Source organism: Hakea prostrata, chromosome 2 (assembly GCF_041222555.1).
Source record: "Hakea prostrata isolate BN-2017 chromosome 2, UWA_Hpros_2, whole genome shotgun sequence".
Classification (NCBI taxonomy): Eukaryota; Viridiplantae; Streptophyta; class Magnoliopsida; order Proteales; family Proteaceae; genus Hakea; species Hakea prostrata.
This window is the reverse complement of record NC_142601.1, coordinates 8,605,627-8,633,306: the sequence shown is the minus strand read 5'-3', so window position 1 is coordinate 8,633,306 and position 27,680 is coordinate 8,605,627. Positions and strand designations below refer to the sequence as shown.

Sequence of the window (27,680 nt, the reverse complement as noted above, 5' to 3'; positions counted from 1 at the left end):
AAAAAAAAAAAAAAAACAAGGTCTCAACCCTTCGGTAATGACAAACATTTTTTGAATAACCTCTGAGCAGGTTTTGCTCGGAATCCTAATCTGATCCCCAACTGACTTAGCCATCGGAGGCGGTTGCTTAGCATCCTAGCTTGCCCGCGTCTAACTTCTTTTGCAAGTATTATCTTCTTCATAGTCGAGACCTCAATCGAGAGTCAATACACTTTAGTCCGGACCAGGGTCAGATTTGAGACGCAACAATGGGCATTAAAGTAAAGGGCCAGCTTACGTTCTACTTAAGCTTGATTTCTAATATCATCGTTGTCTTGTGCATATGGTTTACAACTGCAGTGATAGGAGGTTGTCTTCATATGCCCCTTTTGTGAAACCCAGACACTATAACCCTTGATAAATAGGGTGAATAGAGATTATAGAAGTGACAACATAACAACTATGATAACTATATTGGCAAAATGTACTACAGTGGTTGGAGATGACTAGTGAACTGGTGTAATTGCTAACTGATGCGTTCAAAAATTGATCAACCTTCGGATTCTTGCAAACAACGTCAGTTGTGGGCTGACTCAGCGATCGGGAAGCCACTTCCTAAGGTTAAGTTAGTAATTGAATCACCACAGAGCCTTGGCTAGGGCTAGTTGCAAAGCTTATTGAATAACGTTAATGGATGGAAATGATTCAGATACCTTATCTTCATGTTATGCTTTGGTTTATATAGGATTCACCTCTTATTGTCGACCATTGGATTTGTTCATGATGTTTTCTTTGTAACCGTTCCATCATAGGGTTTTCTCCTTTCTATTTGAGTTGGTTGTAGTTTCCATGTATGACACGATCACATATTCCAAATTTTTTAGGGGCACGTTTTTTTCTATAACCGTCGAGTTCCTTCATACTTGCGTCACTCCTTGGTTTAGCTATCGAACCAATCCCGACCAGAATCCCAGACCTGATCGTGGTTGAACCTGGTTTGCTGTTATTTTATCCTTATCACTAACCAAACATAAAATTAAATTAGAAGATTTAACTCAGTTGGCAAGATAAGAGTAGAGATAGTCAATTTGTAATTTCTGAAATCTAAAATATTAAATTTTAACAAAAAAGATCAACTCAACTACAACTATTGCGAAACAACCTACATTCTTTATCTACAATGTTACAATGACAAGAACTGTTTTTGTAGGGAAGCTTCTCTTCCCTTCCCTAATGGCACAAAAAAGAAGACTTTGTTATGCTCTTACGAAATGGCAACCTCAATAGTCTTGGATTTGGGTGGTGGGGGCTGTTTTCAATCATAGTCAAGATGCCATTCTCACACTTAGCCAAGATAGCAGAGACATTAGCATTCTCCGGAAGCCAAAACTTCAGGAAGCCTTCCGTTTCAATTGTAAGTACTTTGACATTTAAGAATCAGAGAATGATGCATTCTCACTGTGTTGAAATTGAATTGAGTGAAGAGGGAGTTATATTGTAAATTTGAAAAAGTAAATGAAGTTTTGTAAAAATTTCCAATCACCATAAGGACAAAATGATACTTTCTAATTCAAAAGTAACAAAAACTAACATTGGATTTTTTCTAATATTCCAAGTTCATGATTGGGCAAAATGAAATATTGGCTACTTAAGTGGGTAACCTTGCCTCGAGTTTGGCCCCCCCAAAAAAAAAAGGAAAAAAAGGGGGGTAAGAGGAGAGGGGCCAATTATAAAGTTTAGGCTACTTTTGTTTGCTGGAATAAAGGTAGGGTGGGAAAATTTTTGAATAAGTAAAAAATTCTTTTAAATCCTAAAAGTGTAATTTGTTTGATTGCTTGAGATGAGAAAGTTAGTTTAAACTTGTCCGGTGAGGTGGCATGTCAATTTTTTTACCCCAAACCTTTTCAAAACCTTGTAAAATATGTGAGACTCGATAGAAAAAGTGTGAAAAAGTAAAAAGTGAAATCTACAATTAATATTTCTTCATAAAATCCTTTTCTTTCTTTTTCATTTCATTCTTTCAATCCATTACACATCTAACATGTTTTTTTTTTTCCACGCATTTTTTCCGACACCACCTTCGCAAACAAACGCAGGCTTACTGTTGGAGAAAAAACGTGAAAATGCGTGTAGAAAGTTTTGAAAATTCGTCTTGGAAGGCAATGGAGATCTTTTAAACCCTAGAAAATATGTGTAAGTGTAACCACAGTGCTACAGTCATCCTCACCACATTCGGTTCTCTGTAACTCTTTGTGATTCTATTTGATCTTGTAACTTGTCAGAACCTAAAACCCTAACCCTCGTCCATTTCGAAGCTCGAAATCCCATCTCGTCCATTCACGCACAGAGACACAGACATGGGTCTTTGCATGAATCACTGTGAGAGCCTATCATCGAGGTTGGTTTCTTCACCATTGGCGTTTGCAAAATCAAGCTTTGCGAATTCCACCGGCGTTCCATTGCTTGTGTACTCGAAGAAGACGGGGAAGAAGAACAATGCAGCTTCGTTAAAACTCCAACAACAAGTGCGACGACAGCTATCTCACTCTGCGAAGTCCACCGTGCGTTGCGAGCATGGTTCGTCAGTGACCAGCGGCGGCGACTCGGCTAATGGTTCGTCCTGTGGGGCGTCGTCGTCTGGGAAGAGAACTGATATCAAGAAGATAATGATTCTGGGTGCAGGACCTATTGTAATCGGCCAAGCATGTGAATTTGATTACTCAGGAACCCAGGCTTGCAAGGCTCTCAAAGAAGAAGGATACGAAGTGGTTCTCATAAACTCGAACCCTGCAACCATTATGACAGATCCTGACTTGGCTGACAAAACCTACATCACTCCAATGACACCTGAGCTCGTCGAACAGGTGCTTGAGAAAGAGAGGCCTGACGCTCTGTTGCCCACCATGGGTGGACAGACGGCTCTTAACCTTGCCGTTGCTTTGGCTGAAAATGGGGCTCTTGAAAGGTATGGTGTGGAGCTGATTGGAGCGAAATTTGATGCCATAAAGAAAGCAGAGGACAGAGATTTGTTTAAGCAAGCAATGAAGAACATTGGAATCAAAACGCCTCCTTCTGGGATTGGTACTACTCTGGATGAATGTATTGAGATTGCCAAATCTATTGGCGAGTTTCCTTTGATCATTCGGCCTGCATTTACATTGGGTGGTTCTGGAGGTGGAATTGCTTACAACAAGGAGGAGTTTGAATCAATATGTAAGTCTGGGCTTTCTGCCAGTGTGACATCTCAGGTTCTGGTGGAGAAATCTCTACTGGGATGGAAAGAATATGAACTCGAGGTTATGAGAGACTTGGCGGACAATGTAGTTATTATTTGTTCCATTGAAAACATTGATCCAATGGGTGTTCATACTGGGGACTCCATCACGGTGGCCCCTGCTCAGACTCTGACGGATAAGGAGTATCAACGTCTTAGGGATTACTCGGTTGCGATCATTAGGGAGATTGGAGTTGAATGTGGGGGTTCAAATGTACAATTTGCAGTAAATCCGAAAGATGGAGAGGTGATGGTGATCGAAATGAATCCTAGAGTTTCAAGGTCATCGGCTCTGGCATCCAAGGCTACTGGGTTTCCAATAGCAAAGATGGCGGCAAAATTATCTGTTGGCTACACATTGGATCAGATTCCTAATGACATCACCAGGAAAACACCAGCTAGTTTTGAACCTTCAATTGATTATGTAGTGACAAAGGCAAGTTATACTTTTCCTGTTCTATTATCTTTTCACTTTTATATGTATCATTACAATATCCATTTTCTGTCACATTTTGTGGTTGTTTAGTTGATTCAAACATGCAACCTTTCAAGCTAGATTTCTAGCCAGCATATTGACAATCTGATTTGTTATGGCAGAGGAAACAATAAGAAAAGTATGCTAAGTAATTTTTAAAAATAAGAAGTGCAAATTCTGGGAGTTTGTGGACCAAATTGAGGTCTTAAGGAGAACTGATTTGATGTTTTGGGTTGTTTAGTTGAAATCAGAGTTCACTTATTTAATAATTATTTTTATTTTAGGTTTTCGTTCATCTAACTAATCTTGTAACTGGAAGGGATTACACTATGCGGGATTTGCTGGTTGTTTCTTAGTTGGAGTGGCTTGACAACTGTGCATCTACTCCTAAGAACTTCTGATGTAGGACAACCCTAGAAACTGTGGTATTCTACAAGAAACGGGATCCTAAGCCAACTAAGACACTATAAGGGATGAGGGGATGGGTTTGCACAGCACACAAGTGATTTCACACTTAGAGAACTATATGGAATTAAAAATTCAGCAAAGAAAAATATAAATAACATGCAAGATAAAACTTAGGGGCTTATGGAAGAACAAATTAAAACTATTCATTCAATCAACAAAACTAGGCTAGGGGGATAGGGCATTGCATTCAAAGTAACAGGAAAACACAGCAGTAGTTCATAAAATTGGCCTTTCATTCAATGATGGAATAAAATTGGCCTTTCATTCAATGAAGGAATAAGTAATAGATTCAATTTATGAAATCTAATCCCAACTCAACTGTTGAAATCTTGAGAGAATCCTAACTTATGTCCTATGTGACATAAAAGGGCTTTGTTTATAATAGTAGTTATGAATGAGCAAGTACAATGTTCCTTGATGTGGGACTAAAAACATATACAATAAAGACTCTAATAAACCAAACTCCCAATTGGACTCAAACTCCTAACTAAACTCAACTTATGACTTATAAAACTCCCCCTCAAGTTGGTGCATAGATATCTATCATGCCCAATTTGCCAACAATACTACTAAATAACTTGACACAATTTTTTTTTGTGAATATATCAGCAACCGCTGATTGTTAGAGGTAACAAAAGAAATCTGAACTAGACCAGACTCAACTTTTTTGCCTATCAATTTCCATATGTTTGGTCCATCATGCTGAACTAGATTATGGGTGATGCTTATGGCTGATTTGCTGTTAGAAACAGCCTTATAGGTTTTTCCAAATGTGCTCCAAGTTCTTCAAGAAGACCCTTCAACCATAACACTTCACAAATACCTTGAGCTAAGGCTGTAAACTCTGCTTCAGCACTTGATCGAGCCACTACAGCCTGTTTTTTGCTCTTCCAGGACACCAAGTTACCTCCCGCATAAATACAATAGTCAGAGGTAGACTTCTTGTCATTCGGACATCCAGCCCAATCTGTATTAGTGTATGCTTCAATTCTAAGATGTCCTTGAGAATAATTAAAATACCTTCCCATGGAGATGCCTTCAAATACCTCAAGATACGATATACTGCATTAAGATGTGAATAATAAGGATCATGCATTAACTGATTTACAAGGCTGACTACAAAGGTGATATCTGGCCTAGTATGTAAAAAATAAATCAATTTCCCAACTAATTTTTGGTAGTTGGTTTTGTTAACTGGTCCTCCTTCCTTAGCTTTCAAGTGCTGATTAGGCTCCACTGGGGTCTCTGTAGGTCTACACCTTAGCATTTCAGTCTCTTCTAATAGATCCAAGGTGTACTTTCTCTAAGAGAGTGAGACATTATTAGCAGAGTAGGCCAACTCTAACCCGAGAAAGTACCTGAGTTTGCCTATATCTTTTATCTCAAACTCTGTCCCCAAGAATGTCTTCAAGACTATAATTTCCTCTTCATTGTTTCTTGTGATGACAAATTGACAATATCATCCACATATACAAGGAGTACTGTGGTATGAGATTTATCCCGCTTGATAAACAGGGTGTGGTCTAAATCACTATGCTTGTAGCCATAGGAGATCATTGCCTTGTGAAATCTTCCAAACCATGCCCCAGAAGATTGCTTTAGACCATATAGAGTTCTCTTTAATCTGTACACCTTCCTATGGGTCTCTGAACTAGAATAACTAGGGGGCACATCCATATATACTTATTCCTTCAACTCTCCGTGTAGGAAAGCATTCTTTACATCTAATTGTTAAAGACTCCACCCTTGGTTTACTACACATGAGACCACAACCCGAAGAATATTCATCTTAGCAACAGGAGCAAATGTCTCTTGGCAGTCAATGCAATTGGTTTGAGTAAAGCCTTTGGCTACCAGTCTTGCTTTATATCTCTTAATGGTCCCATCTGCTTTGTGTTTTATTACAAACACCCATTTGCATCCAATAGTCTTCTTCCTTGCAGGCAAGGATACCAGATCCCATGTATTATTTTTTCCCAGGGCTTGCATTTTCTCATCCTTAGCTTTCTTCTAGTCTAAGTGAGACACTGCGTCTTGCCATGAATTAGGGATAGAGGTGGAAGACAAAGATGAAATAAAGCTTTGGAATTTTAAGGATAGAGAATGATATGATACATGGTTAGAAATAGGGTGTTTGGTGGAAGTACGTGGTTGTTTTCTTAATGCAATGGGAAAATTAAGATCAGAGATAGACTCACTAAGGACTAGGATCTAGTGCTTCCAATTGCCGTGGCTCAGAGGAGGGCTTCTGCTTCCTTTGGTAGGTCTTTAGTGAAGGTCTAGACCCCTGCACATCATCCACCAGCTGTTCCTGTCCATTCACTCCATCTTCCAATCGGAAATATGCCAAAGGAGACTCAATAGTAGGAGCTTTAGAAGGAATCTTAGGGAACACTAGAGCTTTTTCACTAAGATTCCCTCTGAAGAAGAGGAGAAAAAAAGGGAACCTTTTCCTGAAAAACATCCATAGACACAAAAAATCAATGAGATCTAGGATAGCCCAAGAATATTCACTGTAACCCTCTGGGATCAAGCTTACCACGACTATGATGGTTGCGAATAAATGCAACACATCCAAAGACCTTAGGGGGACAGTAAAATTGGTTGTACCTAAGGAGAACTTTAAGAGGAGAATGCTGATCTAAGACACATGAAGGCATCCTATCAATGAGATAGGTGGAAATTTGAACCACATCATCCTAGAATCGAGGTGGCACATTGTCACGGCCTTAGTTCTAGACTAAGCCAACCGTGTCGGCACTTAGCACTTGCTTGCTCTAAGTCAGCCTAAAACCAAACTAGAGAGAGTAGAAGAAAGCTTGGAGCTTCAAAGAACCTTGAGAGAACTTGTATTGCTTACTTACTTGATGCTTTGTACAAATGAGTTCCTCCCCTATTTATAGGTGAGGTAGGATACAATGAATGGTTATGATTTTGTACAAATGTCTATAATCTAATGGTTAGGAAAACTCTAATGGATCTAGATATTTCTAGGGACATTTCTAGATACAAGATATTTTTTAGATGTAGATTCCTCTAGAATCTCCCTCCTTTCTAGAATGTGGACTAAGTGTAGCCCATTAGTATCATTTATAAGTTGGGCTAGCCCATGTGTGGCCCATTAATATTATACCATTGGGTCTATGATAAATTGGACCGTGTCATTCTCCCCCACCTATTCCGTCGACGTCCTCGTTGTGTTTTCATCGTGGAACCTCCTTATATGTTTTTGGAACTGCCACAATATGTTTTCTGGTTCCCAACTTGCTTCGCTCTTGGGCAATCCCTTTCACTTCACCAAATACTCTCGACTCGGAGGCACCCGAGTTTGCGCTTTACTCAATCCACCATTACATGTTCTGCCTCCTTGTCATAGGATATCGTTATGCTCGTAGGTGCCCTTGTAGAAGTCCCACGACTAAGATCCTCCGCATCTCTTTGGTAAGGCTTTAACATGCTTGCATGAAAGACATGTTGGATCTTGAGTTTTGGTGGGAGTTTTAGTTGGTAGGAAACCTTACCCACCTTCTTCATGATTTTGAACGGGCCTTCATACCGACGGTCCTCTGTGTACCTTTCGCAAGGACTTGAATTGTTGGGGTAGTAACTTCACCATGACCATGTCCTTTGTTTCGAAGTTTGCAGGTCGTCTATCTTTGTCGGCCCACTTCTTCATTTTCTTTGTGGCTTTGTCTAAGTATGACTTAGCCACATCCAACCTTTTTTGCCACTCCCTGGCGAACTTGTAAGCTGAGGGGCTCTTTCCCGTATAACCCGTCACTATAGTGTGTGGTGTTAACGGTTGTGCCTCGTGGCAATCTCAAATGGGCTTTGGTTGGTGGCCTCGCTTCTTTGGAGATTGTATGAAAACTGAGCCACATCAAGCAACTTGGCCCAATCTCGCTGGTTGGCACTCACAAAGTGCCTCAAGTATAGCTCTAGTAAGTTGTTGACACGTTCAGTCTGTCCATCCGTTTGGGGATGGAAGCTTGTTGAGTACCGCAATGATGTGCCCAACAACTTGAACAATTCCGCCCAAAACCTCCCGGTGAAGCGAGGGTCACGATCGCTGATGATTGATTGTGGCACCCCCCAATACTTGACCACATTCTTTAGGAATAGCCTAGCTGCTTCTTCCCCTGTGCAATCCCTTGGCGCTGCCACAAACATGCCATATTTGGATAGCCAATCTACCACCACCATGGTTGACCCACATCCTTCAGACTTAGGAAGAGCGATTATGAAGTCCATAGAGACACTCTCCCAAGCACGACTTGGTGTAGGCAATGGTTCCAACAAACCCCGTGGTGGATGTTGTTCCACCTTGTCTTGTTGGCACACAAGACAAGTCCTCACATAAGCCTCAACATCATCCCTCATTTTAGGCCAATAGTAAGCTGCTTCCAACAATGCACAAGTGCGTTTTTGCCCTGGATGACCAACCCACTTGGTGTCGTGGCATTTACGGATAAGGTTCTTCCTTTGGTTGTTCCACTTAGGAACAAAGATCCTCTTCTTCTTGGCATAGAGAACACCATCCTCTTGCCAAAACCGCCTTGTTTTGCTTTCCTTGGCTAGGGTGAGCAAGCCCTTAGCCATTGGGTCATGCTCGTACCCTCCCTTGATAAGGCTCAACAATTCTCCTTCCGGTTGGCTAAGAGATGCCAACTCCGCCTTTTGACTTGGCGCGTCGGCCACCTTGTTCGCTTTCCCGGGTTTATATTCAAAGGTGAAGTCAAATTCCGCTAGGAAATCTAGCCACTTAGCTTGCTTCGGACTCAACTTCTTTTGGGTTTGGAAGTAACTCGTAGCCACATTATCCGTCTTTACCACGAACCTCGATCCCAACAAGTAGTGTCGCCATGTCCTTAGGCAATGCACCACAGCGGTCATCTCCTTCTCGTGCACTGAATAACGCCGGTCCGTCTTGTTGAGCTTGCGACTCTCATATGCAATAGGGTGTCTTTCTTGCATTAACACCCCTCCAATTGCAAAGTCGGACGCATCTGTATGTACCTCGAACGGTTTGCCATAGTCCAGCAAGGCAAGCACCGGTTCTTCCATCACCGCCTTCTTTAAATCATCAAAGGCGTCTTGACAAGTGTCGGACCACTCCCACACCTTGTTCTTCTTTAGTAGATCCGTGAGTGGAGCTGCCCTCTTGGAGTATCCCGCAATGAACCTCCGGTAGTAGTTTATAAGGCCTAGAAAAGACCTCAACTCGCCAACCTTAGTAGGTGCCTCCCATTCCTGAATTGCTTTCACCTTGCTCCCATCCATTCTCAACGTTCTACCCCCTACCTTATGCCCTAGGAACATCACCTCTTCTTGTGCGAATGCGCACTTCTCCTTCTTCACATATAGTTGGTTCTCCTTTAGGGTTTGAAGAACCAACCTTAGATGTGTATGTTCCTCCAATGTGTTACCATAGATGACGATGTCATCCAAGTACACGACCACGAACTTGTCGAGGTAAGGGTGGAATATCTTGTTCATGAGGGTGCAAAATGTGGCTGGTGCATTGGTGAGGCCAGAGGGCATTACTAAGAACTCGTATGCCCCATATCGAGTCACACAAGTAGTCTTCGGTTCGTCACCCTCCGCGATGCAGACTTGGTAATACCGGGACCGCAAGTCTAACTTGCTGAAGTATTTTGCACCGCCAAGCCTATCAAAGAGATCTTCAATCAAAGGAATGGGATATTTGTTTTTGATAATTACCTTGTTGAGTGCCCTATAGTCGATGCATAGCCTCAACGACTCGTCATACTTTCGTTGGAACAACACTGGTGCGCCATATGGTGCCTTTGACGGTCGGATGTAGCCTGCATCCAATAGCTCCTTGAGTTGCTTCCTTAGTTCCTCCAACTCCGGTGGGGACATCTTATAAGGTGCCATTGCTGGTGGTTTTGCACCCGGCTCCTACTCGATTGTATGATCCACCTCCCTCATTGGTGGTAGTCTTTTGGGTAGCTCCAGGGGCATCAAATCCTTGAACTCTTTTAGAGTTGTCTCGATCTCCCTTGGTATGGCCGCCTTGGGGACATCCTCCTTGCCTTCCAAGAGTGCTGCCAAATAGGTGACTTGCCCCTTTTTGACTCCCTTCTCCAGTGCATAGCCGAAAAAAAGTTTCGGCCCCTCCTTTGTCCCTTGTACCGTCAGGACCATACATGGTGCTCCTTCCTCCATGATGCACACCTTGCTTATGAATGGCATGGGTACGACCTTGACCCCGTCTCATGAATTCCATGCCAAGCACCAATTCGAAATCGTCCATTGTCATGACGGACAAGTCCACGGTGCCTTTCCATGCCCCAATTGTCATCTCGAGTCCATTGGCAACTCCCTCGATAGGGTGTGCCTTCGAGTTGACGGCTTTAAGGCTCCCTCTTTCCTTGCTCATTTTGAGCCCCAAACGCTTTGCCTCCTCCTTTGAGACAAAGTTGCGTGTTGCCCCCATATCAACCATGGCCCTTGCCATCTTGTCGTTGATGCGCGCCTCCACGTACATCAACCCCTTTGGCGATGTAGGGGCTTTGTCCTCCTTGGCCTTGATGGCACCAAGCTGCCGCAACGATCCCACGTGCGCCTCCTCTTCACCATTATCTTCGAGTAGTGCACTTAGGGCCTTTCGTTTTGGACAATCCCTAGCCCAATGTGGTCCATCACAAAGGAAGCACTTGTCTTTGGGCTGGAATTTATTCTTCTTTTCTTGTTTGCCACCCTCCTTGTTCGAAGAGAACTTGTTTGTGCCTTCCCTTGTGTGGTCAGTCTTTGACCTCTTCTCTCCCTCACCTTTGCCATTATTGCTCTTCTTGGCCTTGAACTCGTCCCTTCTAAACTCTATCAAGGACTCCGTTGCCGCTATAGCCGTCGCAAGATCTTGCACGCCTTGATGTTGTAGCTCTTGCGAGGCCCAATTTTGGAGCCCATCCATGAAGTCGAAGAGAAGTTCTTCTTCGGTCATACTTGGGACCTCCAACATGAGCGTCGAGAACTCCTTCACGTAGTCCCGAATCGACCCCATGTGCTTTAGTCTTTTGATGCTCTTTCGAGCCAAGAATGCAACATTCTCCGAATAAAATTGCTTCTTAAGCTCCTTCTTGAAGTCTTCCCATGTGTCTATGGTGCACGTACCTCTTTGCATGTCGTTGTACCTTCGTCTCCACCATAGAGTTGCACGGTTTTGATCTTGGTAGATTCGTCCTCCATCGACGTAGCCTCAAAATATTGCTCCATTTGCCATAAGAAGTTGTCAACCTCCCGAGCATCTCTTGTTCCCTCAAATGCCTTAGGCTTTGACACCTCCACCATTGGTGCTTCACGCCACACATTCCCACCAGTTGTGGTTCTCCTGCACATTGCTACCTCTCTACTCAACTTATGCACACGAGCTTCCACCGCGGGGATCCTTTCCACCACTTGGGTTTGAAGAGCATCAAGCTGTTGTTGTTGTTTGTGCTCCATGGTGTTGAGAGCACCCAATAGGAACTCCTTGAGCTCGTCCATCCGGCCATCGAGCTCCTCGGTCCTTTGCTCCCCAACGTCGAGGCGTTTCCTTGCCTCGGCCATCACCAACTCTACCCATGTTAGACGTGGCTCCATAGTAGCACCAACTTCAACAGACTTCTCCTTGCCCTTGCGCTTATCCTTGGTGGTGTGGGTCTCCCTCCCACGGTTTAGCTCCTCTTGTGCACCATTGAACATTTTGGACTCACTCGTCATCGTGTCTTCCCACACGCTTGACACACCTAGCCGAGGCTCTGATACCACAAATGTCACGGCCTTAGTTCTAGACTAAGCCAACCGTGCTGGCACTTAGCACTTGCTTGCACTAAGTCAGCCTAAAATCAAACTAGAGAGAGTAGAAGAAAGCTTGGAGCTTCAAAGAGAACCTTGAGAGAACTTGTATTGCTTACTTACTTGATGCTTTGTACAAATGAGTCCCTCCCCTATTTATAGGTGAGGTAGGATACAATGAATGGTTATGATTTTGTACAAGTGTCTATAATCTAATGGTTAGGAACACTCTAGTGGATCTAGATATTTCTAAGGACATTTCTAGATACAAGATATTTTTTAGATGTAGATTCCTTTAGAATCTCCCTCCTTTCTGGAATGTGGGCTAAATGTAGCCCATTAGTATCATTTCTAAGTTGGGCTAGCCCATGTGTGGCCCATTAATACTATACCATTGGGCCTATGATAAATTGGACCGTGTCAATGTGCATAGTAAACATAAGGGACCGTGCCACCTTTAAGAGATGCTTATTTTTTTGCTCTGCAACTCCATTTTGAGGTGTATCAACACAACTGGTTTGATGGATAATCCCATGATTAGAATAGTAAGAGGGAAAGTTGCAACCCGAATATTCAGTCTCATTTCTGTCCTAAGGATTTTTATTACTGCCCCAAATTAGGTCTTAACCATATTGTGGAAATTTTGGAAATAGGAGAACACATCATTTTTTTGATGCAAGAGATAAACCCAAGTAGTGCGGGTGCAACAATCAATGAATGTAACAAACCAACGATGACTAGGTAAAGACATAGTCCGAGAAGGACCCTAGACATCAGAGTGAATAACATAAATGAACTTTACTTCTATTATATGAAATGGGATAAATATGTCTTGTTTGCTTGGCTAAAATATAAGCTCACAACAAAAATCATTCAAGTGACACTTTTTAACCACGTCAGGAAAGAGTCTAGACAAAACTGACAAAGGAATGTGGCCAAGACAATTATGCCATTTTAATAAAGACACTAATGCAGGAGAAGATGATGCAGAAACTATAGAAGAATAAATGGAGAACAAGAACTATCCAATAGGTTGAGCCCCTCCTTCTGATTATACCGACAATCGTATGCCCCTGTCTCCAGGTCCTGAAAAACACAGTGGGATGGAAAGAATGTTATTTTATAGTTCATATCACGGGTTAGGCTACTAATGGACAATAAATTAGTTGAGAATTTAGGAACATGCAAAACAGAAGAAAGGGTGAGGTTAGGTGAACAGATGATGGAGCCCTTTCAAGAAATAGGAGATAAAGATCCATTAGCTGTTCGAACATTTTGAACAGGTGAAATAGAAGAATAAGTGTGGAATAACAAAGATGAGCTTGTCATGTGGTCGGTTGCCTCAGAGTCAATTATCCAGAAGGGATAAATAGAATTGACACTGTGACAACCGAAAATACCTGTAGGAGGCTGGGAACCAGAGGTACAGGCAACAACAGATGCAACACTTGCACTGGGAGTCAAATCGGAAGAGGATCCATCAAGTTTGGTCATCAGTTGATGAAAAAGATTATATATCTCGTCCACGAAAGTAGGCGCTAGAGTACTCTGTATGTCTAGAATAGCCGGATTTGCAAATACTTGATTGCTGCCCCTACTGCCACTCTTTACTCCACGAGAATTGGTTGGACATCCATGTAATTTCCAACATTTATCCTTTGTATGACGTTCCTTCCCACAATACTCTCACTTCATAGGAGGTCAAGAGTTACCAAAACCAGCAGCTAATCCTGACCTATAAGGAGTATGTGTATGTACTATAGCTATCCGTCGACTATCCTCTGTATCTACTATGACATAGGCTTGAGGCAGAGAAGGGAAAGGTTCTTTAGAAAGGATTTGTGCGCAAATTTGATCAAATGCTAAATTCAATCCTGCAAAAAATTCATGAACTCTCTGTTTGTCTTCCCATCGTTGATAAGCAATAGCATCTTCAACATTCTTCGGTGTAAACTTCCCATAGAAATCTAAAGTTTGGTAATATCCCCGAAGAGTGTTATAGTATTGAGAAAGAGTAAGGTCCTTCTGCTGCAACTGAGTGATATTCTGTCTAATTTCAAACCACTGTGCATCATTGCTTACTCTGGAGTATGTATCCTTAACAACTTTCCAAATAATTACCGTGTTAGGAAAAAGGAGATTACTGTCTGCTATGCTTTATTCAATGGAGTTGATGAGAAAACATATGACCAAGCATTCATCTATGTACCACTTGGAAAGTTGCGGACCAAGTTTGGAAGGTTTGGTAGAAGTCTCATCAAGATGGCCATTATGACCACGAGCACTAGCAATAAGGGAAATTGAACGAGTCCATCTAAGATAATTTGACCCATTGAGTTCAAGGTGGTCATTTGAAGTGGAGGAAGCTCACAATCCCTATGAATAGAAGACATAGGAGACTCTTCAGATGTACCAGACAACGGAGATGTGAAATTAGCCATCGAAGAAACAAAAAAACACTCAAATTTTACAAACAGCTCCATGAAAGTATTAAAATTTACAAACAACCCTTGGAAGTTGGAACTACGCAAAATTGCAAACAATTCCTTGGAGCTATCCGAATCTACAAGCGGCTCCCTGGAACTATCTGAATTTACAAAAGACTCGTTGATAAGATTCAAAATTGCAAAAAAAATCCGTGTAACTATTTAAATTTGCAAAAATACCCCCTAGAACTATTCAAAGTTACAAAACAACTCCTTGTGAAATCTCAGAACCACAATTCACCTCAAAGTAGGAAAAAAAAAGGGTTTTCAGAGAAGAAAAAAATTATGATCATGGAAGGAAGCTTGCGATGGTCCTAGAAACACCCTTTAGAGACATCGATGGGTTTAGGAACATTCAAAACATCTGGTTAGGTCTAGCGATAGGTTCTAGAGGGACTTTTGAATCATAAAAACCCTTAACCCTTCTAGCAACTATTGCAGGTAAGAGGAAGAAGAAGGGAGACAATTGAGAGATATTTTTCTTTTCTTAAGAGGAGCGTTAATCATCCTAGGAGAGTCGCTGCATCAAAAAAGAGGCGCAGATGATGCAACGAGACTCCTAGGGTCAAATTGCTTAGTGTGGGAAGGGTAGTTGGTGGTCCGGTTTAGGTTGGAATGGTGTTAAAGGCTTAGGCGATGGCTGTTATGGGTGGTGAAGAGCTGTTGGTAGGTGTGGAGATTCAGAGGCGAAAGCTTTTTCTTAATTTTTCTGGCGTACCTGGAATCTGCGATGAAGTTTTGGTGCCCTAGATTTGACATGGCTCTGATACCATGTTGAAATCTTGAGAGAATCCTGACTTACGTCCTGTGTGACATAGCTGGGCTTTATTTATAATAATAGTTATGAATGAGCAAGTATAATTTTCACCCATGTGAGACTAAAAACATAAACAAACAATAAAGACTCTCCAATAGACCAAACTCCCAACTGGATTCAAACTCCTTACTGAACTCAACTTATGACTTACAACACCAACTAGCATATAACCAATCACCAAACAGGGGCTAATAACAGGCCAGAACTAGCAGCCTTAAATAATAGTTTTGCAGCAAAGAGGGGCTGTTGGCAGAGGTAGGAAGCAAAGAAGCTTAACAGAAGTGAGGTAGAAGAAGAAAGAAGGCAGAAAAAAAAAACTTTCTGTAGGGAACAGCAGAGTGGTCGTTAGGTTGTGATAGAGAGAAAAAGAGAGAAGAAAAGGAGAAGGCAGAGGGGAAATTATGCAAGAAAAACTTGCTGGTTCTCATAGGAGAGGCGAAAACATAATTTTCAGAAGCAAAAGAAGTGGTGAGGATAGAAGAAATTTTACCTGTTGTGAGATCCTTGAGAGAACAGAAAAATTCCCAGGTAAGAAAATAAGGCTTCTTTGAGGTAACAAACAGTAAATCTTTGAACAGGAAAGGAAGGGGATTTTTGTGGTGCGAAATAAGGAGGGAAGAAAGCTTATGGAGAGGAGGAAGAAGGCTCCACATGAAGGAGAGGAGAAAGACTGGCGGAAATCTTCAAGCTGCCATTGGTTTTTCTTTTTCTAATTCATCATAATCATCCCCTTGGTGGTTACATATTTAAAGAAAATAAACTTCCTAAAATAACCCAATAACATAAAGTAAATGAAATAAATCTTTTGACTCTGAGATATGAAAAGAAAACCCTGAATTACCCTTACAAAAAATGTCCCCATAATACTACTAAAAAAATGTGGTGTGGACCACAGTCCTAGGGGCCCAGATGATCTTTTTAGTAGCCGAGACACATAGAAACGATCCATCGCCTCCGCCTCTGGTAGTAATGAGTGGTGGGCGGGCGTGGTGTGATGTCCCCATCAACTTCTGAGATTGTGCATTAGTTATACTGAACAATGGATTTATTGAGCAATTATTAATGGGTAATTCTTCTATATCTTATACTGAACTAAGGACCTCGGAGATTGCGCATTAGGTTTACTAAAGTATGTATTTGTTAAGGAATCACTAATGGGTAATTCTGCCATTTCTTTTAGCTGGCTTAAATATAATTAGCTGTTAGTGTGGAAGCTTTAATTGTTTCTTCATGTTGTAATTATTTTTACCAGAGAGTGAGTTTAGGATGGTTTCAAGCTCTATGCTTCAATACTATTTATGAGGCAATTAGCTGTTCCTGCTGATGATCTTCCTGTTAATATATTGTTTGAAATATCTATCTTGGTCACTGTATGTTTGGTTGATTGTATCCTCAAACTACATGACTTAAGACCCAAATATTTTATTGCCAAATTGATTAGGAACCTTCCTTTTGCCCGGAATTTTACCAGAATGATGTGTTGACTATTGGTGATCTTTTCTATCTCGAATATTCCTGATGCTGAATATTCAATTAGAACATTGTCTCTGTCAATTTCTCTTTTGTTTAGAGATTGCTAACACTGAAGCTGTTGGGAGCATGCTAGATGGAAAGAGCTGATCACCTATGGCTGTGTGTTGAGAAACACAATTTTGGTATACTGGAATTGATCAGTGTGATCTCAATCCCTCTATTTATAATAAAGTGGAAAGAACACTATTACAAAAACACCCTTACTTGGGTAACAAGAAATAGAAATTTACATGAATAAAAACTCTAATAAAGTTGAACTCCTAGTAGTACTCAACCAACACTCCCCCTCAAGTTGAGGCATATATATTAGTTATACCCAACTTCCCAACTTGCCTATATTAGGAAGGAAATCTCCTTCCATCAAATCCATAGTGAAAATATCTGCCACTTGGTCTCCAGACCTCACAAAAGGCATGCAGATGAGCCCTTGTTTCAACTTTCCTTTAATAATAAACCTATCAATTTCAATGTGCTTAGTTCGATCATGTTGCATATGATTATTGCCAATACTAATAGCAGCCTTGTTGTCACAATATAGCATCATAGGGTTTGGAACTTGGACTCCAATATCTTCTAGCAAGCCTTTCAACCATAGTAGCTCACAAACTCCACGAACCATACTTCTATCTTCAGCTTTGGTACTGAATAAAGCTACCACATTCCGTTTCTTACTTCTCCAAGTAACTATATTACCTCCAACAAAGGTACAGTAACCTGAAATTGACTTCCTGTCAGGAGATCCAGCCCAGTTTGCATGAGTGTATACTTTTACTCTTAGATTATTAGTGGGTCGCAAAAGTATTCCTTTTCCAGTAGCTTCCTTCAAATACTGTAGTATTCTAGTAACAACCTTCATATGAGCTAAATATGGATCATGCATGAATTGGCTCAATATCCCCACGACATAAGCAATGTCTGGTTTGGTGTGGGACAAGTAAATAAGCTTCCTACCAGCCTTTGGTATCTTTCTTTGTCCACTAGTTCTCCCTCTTTTTCCTTAAGTTTAGCTCTAGCTTCAATAGGGGTATCAACTGCTTTACACCCCCAACATTCCCATTTTTGATAATAAATCTAGGACATATTTTCTTTGGGATAGGAATTTACCCTTCTTCGATCGAGCCACCTCAATCCCTAAGAAGTATTGTAATTTCCCTAGATCTGTAATCTCAAACTCTCTATTAAAAAAGTCCTTTAAACTTTGAATTTCTTTACCATCATTCCCTGTGATGATAATATCGTCCACATTAACAATGAGAAGTGTGATATTTGTATTTGACTTCTTGACAAATAGTGTATGATCAACATTGCTTTACTTTTACCCAGTGGAAGTCATTGCCTTCAGGAGGTGTCCAAACCACCATCTAGGAGACTATTTTAACCCATAAATTGACCTCTTCAATTAACAAACTTTCCCTGCAGTATGTCATCGGAGAAACCATATGGATTTCCATGTAGACTTCTTCCTCTAACTCCCCATGTAAGAAGACATTCTTTACGTCTAGTTGATGCAAGTTCCAGTTTTTGTTCATAGCTACAGACAACAGAACTTTGACATTGTTCAGTTTCGTAATAGGGGCAAAAGTCTCCTGACAATCAATCCTATAGGTCTGGGTAAACCCCTTTGCAACTAGTCTAGCTTTTAACCTGTTGATTGATCCATCCATATTTTGTTTAACCGCAAACACCCATTTGTAACCTGTGGGTTTTTTTCTTGGAGGAAGTGTAACTAGCTCCCAAGTATCATTTTTCTTCATTGCCTGCATTTCCTCTACCATAGCTGCCTTCCATCTCTTATCAGCATAGACTTCCTGCCAACTTTTAGGAATAGATATAGATGATAGAGAGGATATAGAAGCATGGTAAAAGTTAGATAAAGAGTCATAAGAAACATATTTAGCTATTAGATGCTAAGTACACGATCTGACTCCTTTTCTAACTGCAATTGGAAGATCAGGAGAAGATACCTCGGGGGAACAGTAGAACCTAATTTTGGAGTAGGAGACTGGAGTGGTAACGTGTCGCCTTTCTCCACCTGTTTTGGCCGGTTGTAATTCTTCTTCTGATAATTTTGCACCTCCTTATTCTGGTCAATTTTGTTTTGAAAGACCTCAGTAGTGTGCCTCAAAGGAGTGGTCTCCCCCTGACCAGGTTCTTCACATGGTTTAGAAAATAGAGGGGGAAAATTAGAGTCTTTAGATATACTAGCCAAGGTCTCTATATCTATGGAGACAATGGTTTTCTAGGAAGGAAGATCATAACATTTGTACCATTACTGAGTAGCAGAATGCCCCAAAAAAATGCAACGTAGGCCGCCGGGAGCTAGCTTACTTTGGTGGGCTGTGATTCTGGTATCACACACATCAAAAAACCTTTGGGGGAATAACAAAAGAAGAAGCTATTTAGATAAGCTCATTAGGACATTTAAAACCAAGTATCCTACTGGGCATTCTATTCATAAGGTAAGAAGCATTGAGTATAGCATCACTCCAGTATTGGTCAAGGACATTCATAGCAATCATAAGTGAATGGGTTACTTCTAAAAGATGTTGATTCTTCCTTTCGTCAACCCATTTTGGGTAGCTGTATCAACACAACTGGCCTGGTGTATTATGCCAGAGTTAGAAAGATATCTCTAAAATTCACCATCAATATACTCTGTGCTATTGTCACTGTGAAAGATCTTCATAATGGCATTGAATTGAGTTTTAATCATATAATGAAAACTCGAAAACATCGAAAAACCTCAATTTTTTGTTTTGAAAGATAAATCTATGTAGAACGAGAGTGATAATCAATAAAAGTAACAAAGTACCTATGGCCGATAATAGACACCCGACGGCAAGGGCCCCATACATTAGTATGAATTAGTCCAAAATGAATAGATTTTCTATTATGAAGAGAAGGTAAATAATTGGAACAAGTCTGCTTTGCAAAAATGCAGGCTTCACACAAAAATTCATCCGTTTTACAAGAAGAAACTAAATTAGGGAATACTTTCTTAAGAGTTCCTAAAGGGGGGTGACTTAGCCTATAGTGCCACTGATGAATGTTTGATATTACCGAAAGAACCTGATTAGAAGATGCAGTCAGAGTAGAAGTAGATCCTCCAATTGGCTTCAACAGATAAAGTCAATTGTCTAGTTTATCACGTCCAATCTCCTTCCCTGTTACCAAATCCTGGAAGACATAATAAGATGGGAAAAAAATCACTTTACAATTTAAGTCATTGAGTAAGACTATTGATAGAGAGCAAGTTAGTAGAGAAAGAGGGAACGTATAAAACTTCAGACAAAAAAAGTGATGGAGAATGCTAAATGGTCCCTTTTCAAGCAATGGAAGAATAGGAGCCATCAACAATTCAAACTTTATCTTTACCGGAAGTTGGAGCATAATGTAAGAAAAAGGAGGATGAACCTATCATATGATCTGTGGCTCCTGTATCAATGACCTAGGGAGCAGAAAGTGAAGAAACATGGAAGCCTGTAAAAGTTTTACCTGAAGTAGCGAGGTAGGAGTTGGTATGGGTAGTGGAGGAAGTAGTAGTAGAAGGTTGTACCGGTAGTAGAAGATTGCAGAATGCGTCACAAAGTAGCTAACTCCTCCTGTGAAAAACCAATGTTTGCAGAGGGTGTTGTGGAAACCGTCTAAAAAAGATGAGCCTTTAGTTTTCCCCTTCTTTATGCCTTTTTTTGTTCAAAATCAGTAGGTTTCCCATGGAGCTTCCAACAATTGGCCTTGGTATGATATGGTTTGTGACAGTGCTCCAATGGACAATCTCCTTAGCCGAATCAGATTTAGTGCTAATAGACTGTAAGGTTGACTTCTCTACAATAGGAGCATGAAGCATGACTAATCGACGGCTTTCCTCACACTGAACAAGGGCATAAGACTGTTTTAGTGTAGGAAAGGGAGAACGACTTAATATTTGCACTCTGATCTGATCGTACTCCACATTGAAACCTGCCAAGAAGTCATATACTGAATCTTGTCAACGTGCTTCCTATAAGTAGCTACATCATTTGGATTGGTGGGGGTGATAATCTCCATAATGATTCAACTCCTGCCAAAGAGATCGCAACTCAACATAATATTGGGCCACGGTCAGTTCCTTTTGGGTAGTCTCATGAAGCTTCTTCAGTAGTTTATAAACCTGTGCATCATTCCCCAATTGTCCATATGTTTCAGTTGTAGTCTTCTAGATTTGGGTTGTAGTATCAAGTAATAGGTGTCCACGGGCAATATTTGGATGCATGAAATTCAAAAGGAATGACGTAATAAGAGAGTCATTCAAGATCCATTTATCCTGTGAAACACTTGTGGTGGTAGGTTTGATAGTGGCGCTTGTAATGTGTCCAACAAGTCCTCTTCGGGCAATAGTTAGGTATGCAGATCGAGATTAGATCAAATAATTTGTTCCATAAAAAATTACTGAAAGAGGATGAAGAGTGGGGTAATGTTCAGAGCCAGTGGGAGCAGTAGTACCATCGGCAATTGCAATATTTAAAAATTGTCTACAGTTCTTCCCTCTTCACCCTTTCAAAACAATTGAAACGTCGTAGAATGTAATAGCCAAACCACCCAAACAAATCTAGGGAATGATAGGATTCGAAAGGTGCATATAAGGAACACCATGGTGTTTTTTAATCAATGGAATTATGGGAAATTACAAATAAGCCCCTGGAAAATGTGAATTTGCAAATAAGTCCCTAAAAATATGCAAATTCACAAATAGGTCCCAAAAATATACACATTCACAATTAGGTCCCTAAAAGTATGCAAATTTACAACTACGTCCCTAAAAATATGCGAATTTACAATTAGGTCCCTGAAGGTATGCAAATTTACGATTAGGTCCCTGGAAATATTCAAATTTACAAACAAAGCCCCTAAAACATCAGTATTTTTTTGGGGGGGGGGGGGCGCTAATAGAACCACATGTTAGGAGGGAAAAAACTAAAATATGGTTCGGTTAAAGTTGGCCCATGTTAATTCAAGGGTTGATAAGTGTTGAGGAGCTCTCGTTGCAGAAGAAGAAAAAAAGCCATAAGAAGAAGGCGGAAGGAAGAGAAGGGCAGAGATGGGTTGAGAGATGGGTTGAGTGTGGGCGATGGTGATGCGTTTTAGAAGAAGAAGAAGAAAGGGGAAAAACCCAGAAGAAGAAGACGGAAGGAAGAGAAGGGCAGAGATGGGTTCGATTATGGGCGATAGGTTTCTGTGATGACTGCCATGGCTTCTAGGACTGGGTTCGAGTGTGGGCGATAGGAGGAGAATTGTAGAGCAGTTGCTGAAGCAGATGAGGTTGCAGCGGATGGTTTCGGCGAGGTCTTCGTCAGCTAAAGAGAGAGATTTTTGCTTTTTTCCTTTTTTTTCTTCTTTCTCTTCCCTAATCGAACTTAGGCTCTAATGCCATGTTGAGACACAATATTGATATAATGGCTTGAATTGATTAGTGTGATCTCAAGCCCTCTTTATGTATAATAAAGTGGAAAGAACACTATTACATAAACACCCTTACTTGTTGGGTAAGTACTCAACCAACTGTGGGTGTCTACTATGCCTATATTTTGGTATCTGATTCACATCATTTGTAAATTAGCCAGATGATTCCTGATGATAAGCAATTGAATGGGCCTTCTATGTGTTAGATTAAGCCATTTGGACATTTGATGGAAAATATTACAATCTTAGCTTATAGTGATGGGCTATGGATGCTTCCTTCTTTTTTTGGACCAAGGATTGGGGTGATGTAATACAAAATTGTTGTGAAAGGTTTGTACAGCTGTACCACCTGCTGCATCAGAAGTGAAAAAAGCTAGTATGTCAATTGTGGCATCATGTCAAATAATTGAATTGTTTCATGTTATAAATTCCTTCAATCTAAGAAGTATCATACACGGATAGAGTTATATTATTGAACTTTGTGGCTTCATTCCACCAGTTTGTGAAATTCGGTTGTGGGTTGCGCAGTATTCATATAACATCCATCCTCAAAGCACTTGCATAAGCTTTAGTCCAGTACTGTGATGCATGGCCATAGGAATTGAAGCCTTTAGTCCCATATCATTTGGTGAATGTCTCAAAACTCTTGATATTTAATAATCTGATTTGAAGTATGCATTTCTTGCCAACCTTGAATCCTTATAGTATTTGTTATCTCTATCATTTTGATGTCTTTTATCCTTGATATTACTTTACTTTTGGCAGATCATTCCTACAAAGTTAACTTTTTCGTAGTTCTTATTTATTTATTTATTAATTTATTGTACATATATCTATCTTATTTCTATGGAACATGCAGATTCCTAGGTTTGCGTTCGAGAAGTTCCCAGGCTCTCAGCCGATACTGACAACCCAAATGAAGTCAGTTGGCGAAGCCATGGCACTGGGACGCACATTCCAAGAATCCTTCCAGAAAGCAGTTAGATCACTGGAGTTAGGCTACTCTGGCTGGGGTTGTGCCCAAATCAAGCAACTGAACTGGGATTGGGACCAGTTGAAGTACAGCCTTCGAGTCCCAAACCCCGATCGCATTCATACAATTTATGTGGCAATGAAGAAAGGGATGAAGGTTGATGAGATTCGTGAACTGAGCCATGTGGACAAGTGGTTTCTCAATCAACTGAAAGAGTTGGTCGATGTAGAGCAATTCCTTTTGGCACAGAACCTGTCTCAATTGACAAAGGATGATTTCTACGAAGTGAAGAGGAGAGGCTTCAGTGATGAGCAGATCGCTTTTGCTACCAAATCTACTGAGAAGGATGTCCGGTCAAAGCGGATTTCACTTGGGGTAACTCCAGCATATAAGCGGGTAGATACCTGTGCTGCTGAGTTTGAGGCTAACACTCCATACATGTATTCATCATATGATCATGAGTGTGAATCAAGTCCCACAAAGAGTAAAAAAGTGTTGATTTTGGGTGGAGGACCAAACCGGATAGGCCAAGGTATTGAGTTTGACTACTGCTGCTGCCATGCTTCCTTTGCCCTCCAGGTTGGTTGGTTGGTTGGTTTTTTTTTTTTTTTGGCTTTTATGATGTTCAAAATTTCTTGGTGTTTTTGTTCCATTTACCTTATGATCCTCTCCTTATAATACATGTCAAATGCTTAATGTCATCTATCATTGAAATTCAAAAATAATGGAGCTATTACTTGTCATCCGAATATGAAGAGCTTTTGGATGTTTTTAAGTTTACTAGTTATGGCATTAATGTCGTGTAAGAAAGAGACTTTTTTGTCCGATGTCTTTATCCATGTGAAGTATGTACATCGACTCATCCTCTGTGCAATATATATGTAATTAAACAGTAGATGCTGTGTGGTTTTTCGTAGCTAGAAACATTGTTGCAAAGGGCTGGGAAAAATGGCAAGCATACATGAAATAGGGTCGAGAAGAAGTGTTTCTCCAAATAGGGGTTAATGAAGAGACAAAGTCCATGCAGCCAGCTCCATTTAGCTAGGATACAGAAAAATTGTGTTAAGTTGAACTGTATGGCCACCCATCAGTTTTTATTACCTGATGTTGAAACCTTTCTAGCTGGCTGATTGCCTAGGGTGTTTGGGCTCAACTGTTATGGTGAGTATTATGCCCACCTCAAACAGTTGGTGGTGTGTGCAACGCTGCTACATATGTGCACAATATAGACCTATATACTCAACTCAACTCAACTCAACTCAGCCTTCCAACTAAATGGGATCAGCTACATGTGTCCTTTTTTCAATCATCTTTACATAAAGCCATATTTGTTACTACTTAGTAATAAATTAGTAATAAGCCAAGGCCATGTGTACTTTTCCTTGTCACCTGTCGTAGAGTAATTTTAGGCCTACCTTGGGCTCTTTTGGTTAATTAAATCTGAAGCAAATCATCTCTTCATATTGGAGCATTTGCAAGAATCCATTGTGTATGCCGTATGGGCATGCCACCTGAAACAACTTTCTTGCAACTTATCAGTATCAAAGCAACTCCTGAATTAACTCTAAGTTGTCATTACTTAATTTATCTTTTCTAGTCTTGCTTCTCTTCCATCTCAATCTTCTCATTTGGCTACACTATATTTATGCAAGTTTCTTCAATCTTCTTTGTGCAACATTCTCCATTTATCATGGCTGGTCATGTTACTGCCCTATACCTTGGAGGAAATATGTCAATCACACAGCACTCCATATGCAACCTTCACTTCATCCAATGCATTTGAATTTTTTGTGCATCATCATTGCCATCATTATCTGATTCTCCTACACTTATGGTTGAACCAACATCCTAAAATTTTCACTTTTTAACTCCTTATCATCAACTTTCACCGCCTCACTTTCTACGCTGATATTACTAAAGTTATTCACAGAGATATTTTTTTTGTCCTATTCGACTTTTTAAGTCATTTTGATTCTAGTGCGGTTGACATTTTTCATAGTGCCAATTGCCAAGCTGATATTCCAACGCTCCTGTCATTACTTATGTTAATTATTTAGTAGGGACCTAAATGACTGTTGTTATTTAATGAAGTTCTGTGATTGTCTTTTCAGGAAGCTGGATATGAGACAATTATGATGAACTCTAATCCTGAAACAGTGTCAACAGATTATGACACAAGTGATCGGCTCTACTTTGAGCCACTGACTGTTGAAGATGTATTAAACATCATTGATTTGGAACAACCTGATGGTATAATTGTGCAGTTTGGAGGTCAGACACCCCTCAAGCTGGCAATGCCAATTCAGCACTACTTGGATGAGCGCAAGCCTTTGGCTGCCAGTGGAGCTGGACAGATCAGAATATGGGGGACATCGCCTGATTCCATTGATGCAGCTGAGGACAGAGAGAGATTCAATTTGATTCTGAAGGAGCTGGAGATTGAACAGCCAAAAGGTGGGATTGCCAAGAGTGAAACTGATGCTCTGGTTATAGCCTCGGAAATAGGCTTCCCTATTGTTGTAAGGCCATCATATGTGTTGGGTGGGCGGGCAATGGAAATTGTGTATAATGATGACAAGCTTCTGACCTACCTGAAGAATGCTGTTGAGGTGGATCCTGAGCGTCCTGTCCTGATTGACAAGTACCTGTCGGATGCTATTGAGATTGATGTTGACTCACTCACTGACTCACATGGCAATGTGGTCATTGGTGGAATCATGGAGCACATTGAACAGGCTGGTGTCCATTCTGGGGACTCAGCCTGTTTAATTCCTACAAAGACAATCCCCTCTTCTTGCCTGGACAAGATAAGGTTGTGGACGACTAAACTGGCAAAAAGGCTGAATGTGTGTGGGCTCATGAACTGCCAGTATGCAATTTCGGTGTCTGGAGAGGTTTTCTTACTTGAGGCCAACCCACGTGCTTCTCGGACAGTTCCATTTGTTTCCAAAGCAATTGGGCACCCCTTGGCCAAGTATGCCTCCCTTGTCATGTCAGGGAAGTCACTTCATGAAATTGGGTTCACAAAGGAGGTGATCCCAGGTCACGTTTCAGTCAAGGAAGCCGTGCTTCCATTTGAGAAGTTCCAGGGCTGTGACATACTGCTTGGCCCAGAGATGCGTAGTACCGGTGAGGTCATGGGCATAGACTTTAATTACCCTATTGCATTTGCCAAGGCTCAGATTGCTGCAGGACAAAAGCTGCCGGTCTCTGGCACTGTGTTCCTTAGCCTAAATGATTTGACAAAGCCGCACCTTGCCATGTTGGCAAGGGCATTCTCAGGGCTTGGTTTCAGGATTGTCTGTACTTCTGGGACGGCGCATGTGCTTGAATTGGAAGGCATAACTGTGGAGCGGGTGCTGAAGATGCACGAGGGGCGGCCACATGCCGGTGATATGATTGCTAATGGACAGATACAGTTGATGGTGATCACAAGTTCTGGTGAAGCACCTGATCAGACTGATGGTCAACATTTGAGGAGAATGGCACTTGCATTTAAGGTTCCTATCATCACTACAGTAGCCGGAGCATTGGCAAGTGTGGAAGCAATACAGAGTTTGAAAAACAGCACAGTCAAGATGATTGCCCTCCAGGACTTCTTTAACATCCAGGCAAAACCAGAGAGTCAGCACAACTTACAGCCTGCTTCTTCCTCTCTTTGATACATGCTTTTAATTTTCTGTAAGCATTTTTGCATCCTTTCTACTTTTCCTGTTTTTTCTTAAGTTGTCCTTCAGGAGAGGTTAATAAACTATTTATTTAGTCTGTTTAGTGCTCTTCTTTTCTTCACTTTGAGTTGAGCAATAATTCTCAGTTTTGCAGAATATGTTAGTCTGCAATGTATAATAGAGTTAGTTATTTACTCATCCACTAACAATATGGATTATATCAATAGACACGAAGATGTCAGGTTCTAATAAGCTCAATGCTAGAGATGTTGATTTATTATGTTGCAGATGGATTATCCCATGGAGTGTTGAAACCCTGAAACCAGTGGCTTGTATACACAGGTAGCTGAAATAACTACTATTGGGGTTGGAGTGGGGGAAGCGAGGGGCTGTGTGTGCTTCGAGCAGCTCCATTGCTCCATATCAAGTGTAGTGCATCCTTTGGCAACTAACCCTGATAATGCAGGCTGGTCTCAAACGTTAACATCAGAAGAACCTTTGCATTTTTACTGATTACAGCAGTGTGTGTTAAGACTTCTGATCCAAAATCAAAGACCCCTTGATGACTGATGCTGGAAATCTCATGTTTGTGTGGAGTTGGAAGTGTTTTGCTCTTGTCGAAGCATTCTTTATTATTTTTTTCTTTTTAAACGAAAGAAGCACTTTTGCATTCTCAATGATGGGTGGATATTTTTCTCTCAAGTTGCCTTTTGGAATTTTGTATTATTATTTTTTTTTTTACCAAAACAGACATTATACACCCATTAT

General features: G+C 40.9%; 1 protein-coding gene across 1 annotated transcript; it reads left to right on the top strand.

Moving 5' to 3' along the window:
* Positions 1 to 2,019: 2,019 nt before the first annotated feature.
* LOC149023616 (carbamoyl phosphate synthase arginine-specific large chain, chloroplastic-like) lies at positions 2,020 to 27,680 on the top strand. The gene is made up of 3 exons (XM_089144165.1): positions 2,020 to 3,689; positions 23,131 to 23,823; positions 25,356 to 27,680. Exons 1-3 carry the CDS (start codon positions 2,337 to 2,339, stop codon positions 26,904 to 26,906), a joined length of 3,597 nt encoding a protein of 1,198 aa, XP_089000291.1. The 5' UTR covers positions 2,020 to 2,336; the 3' UTR covers positions 26,907 to 27,680.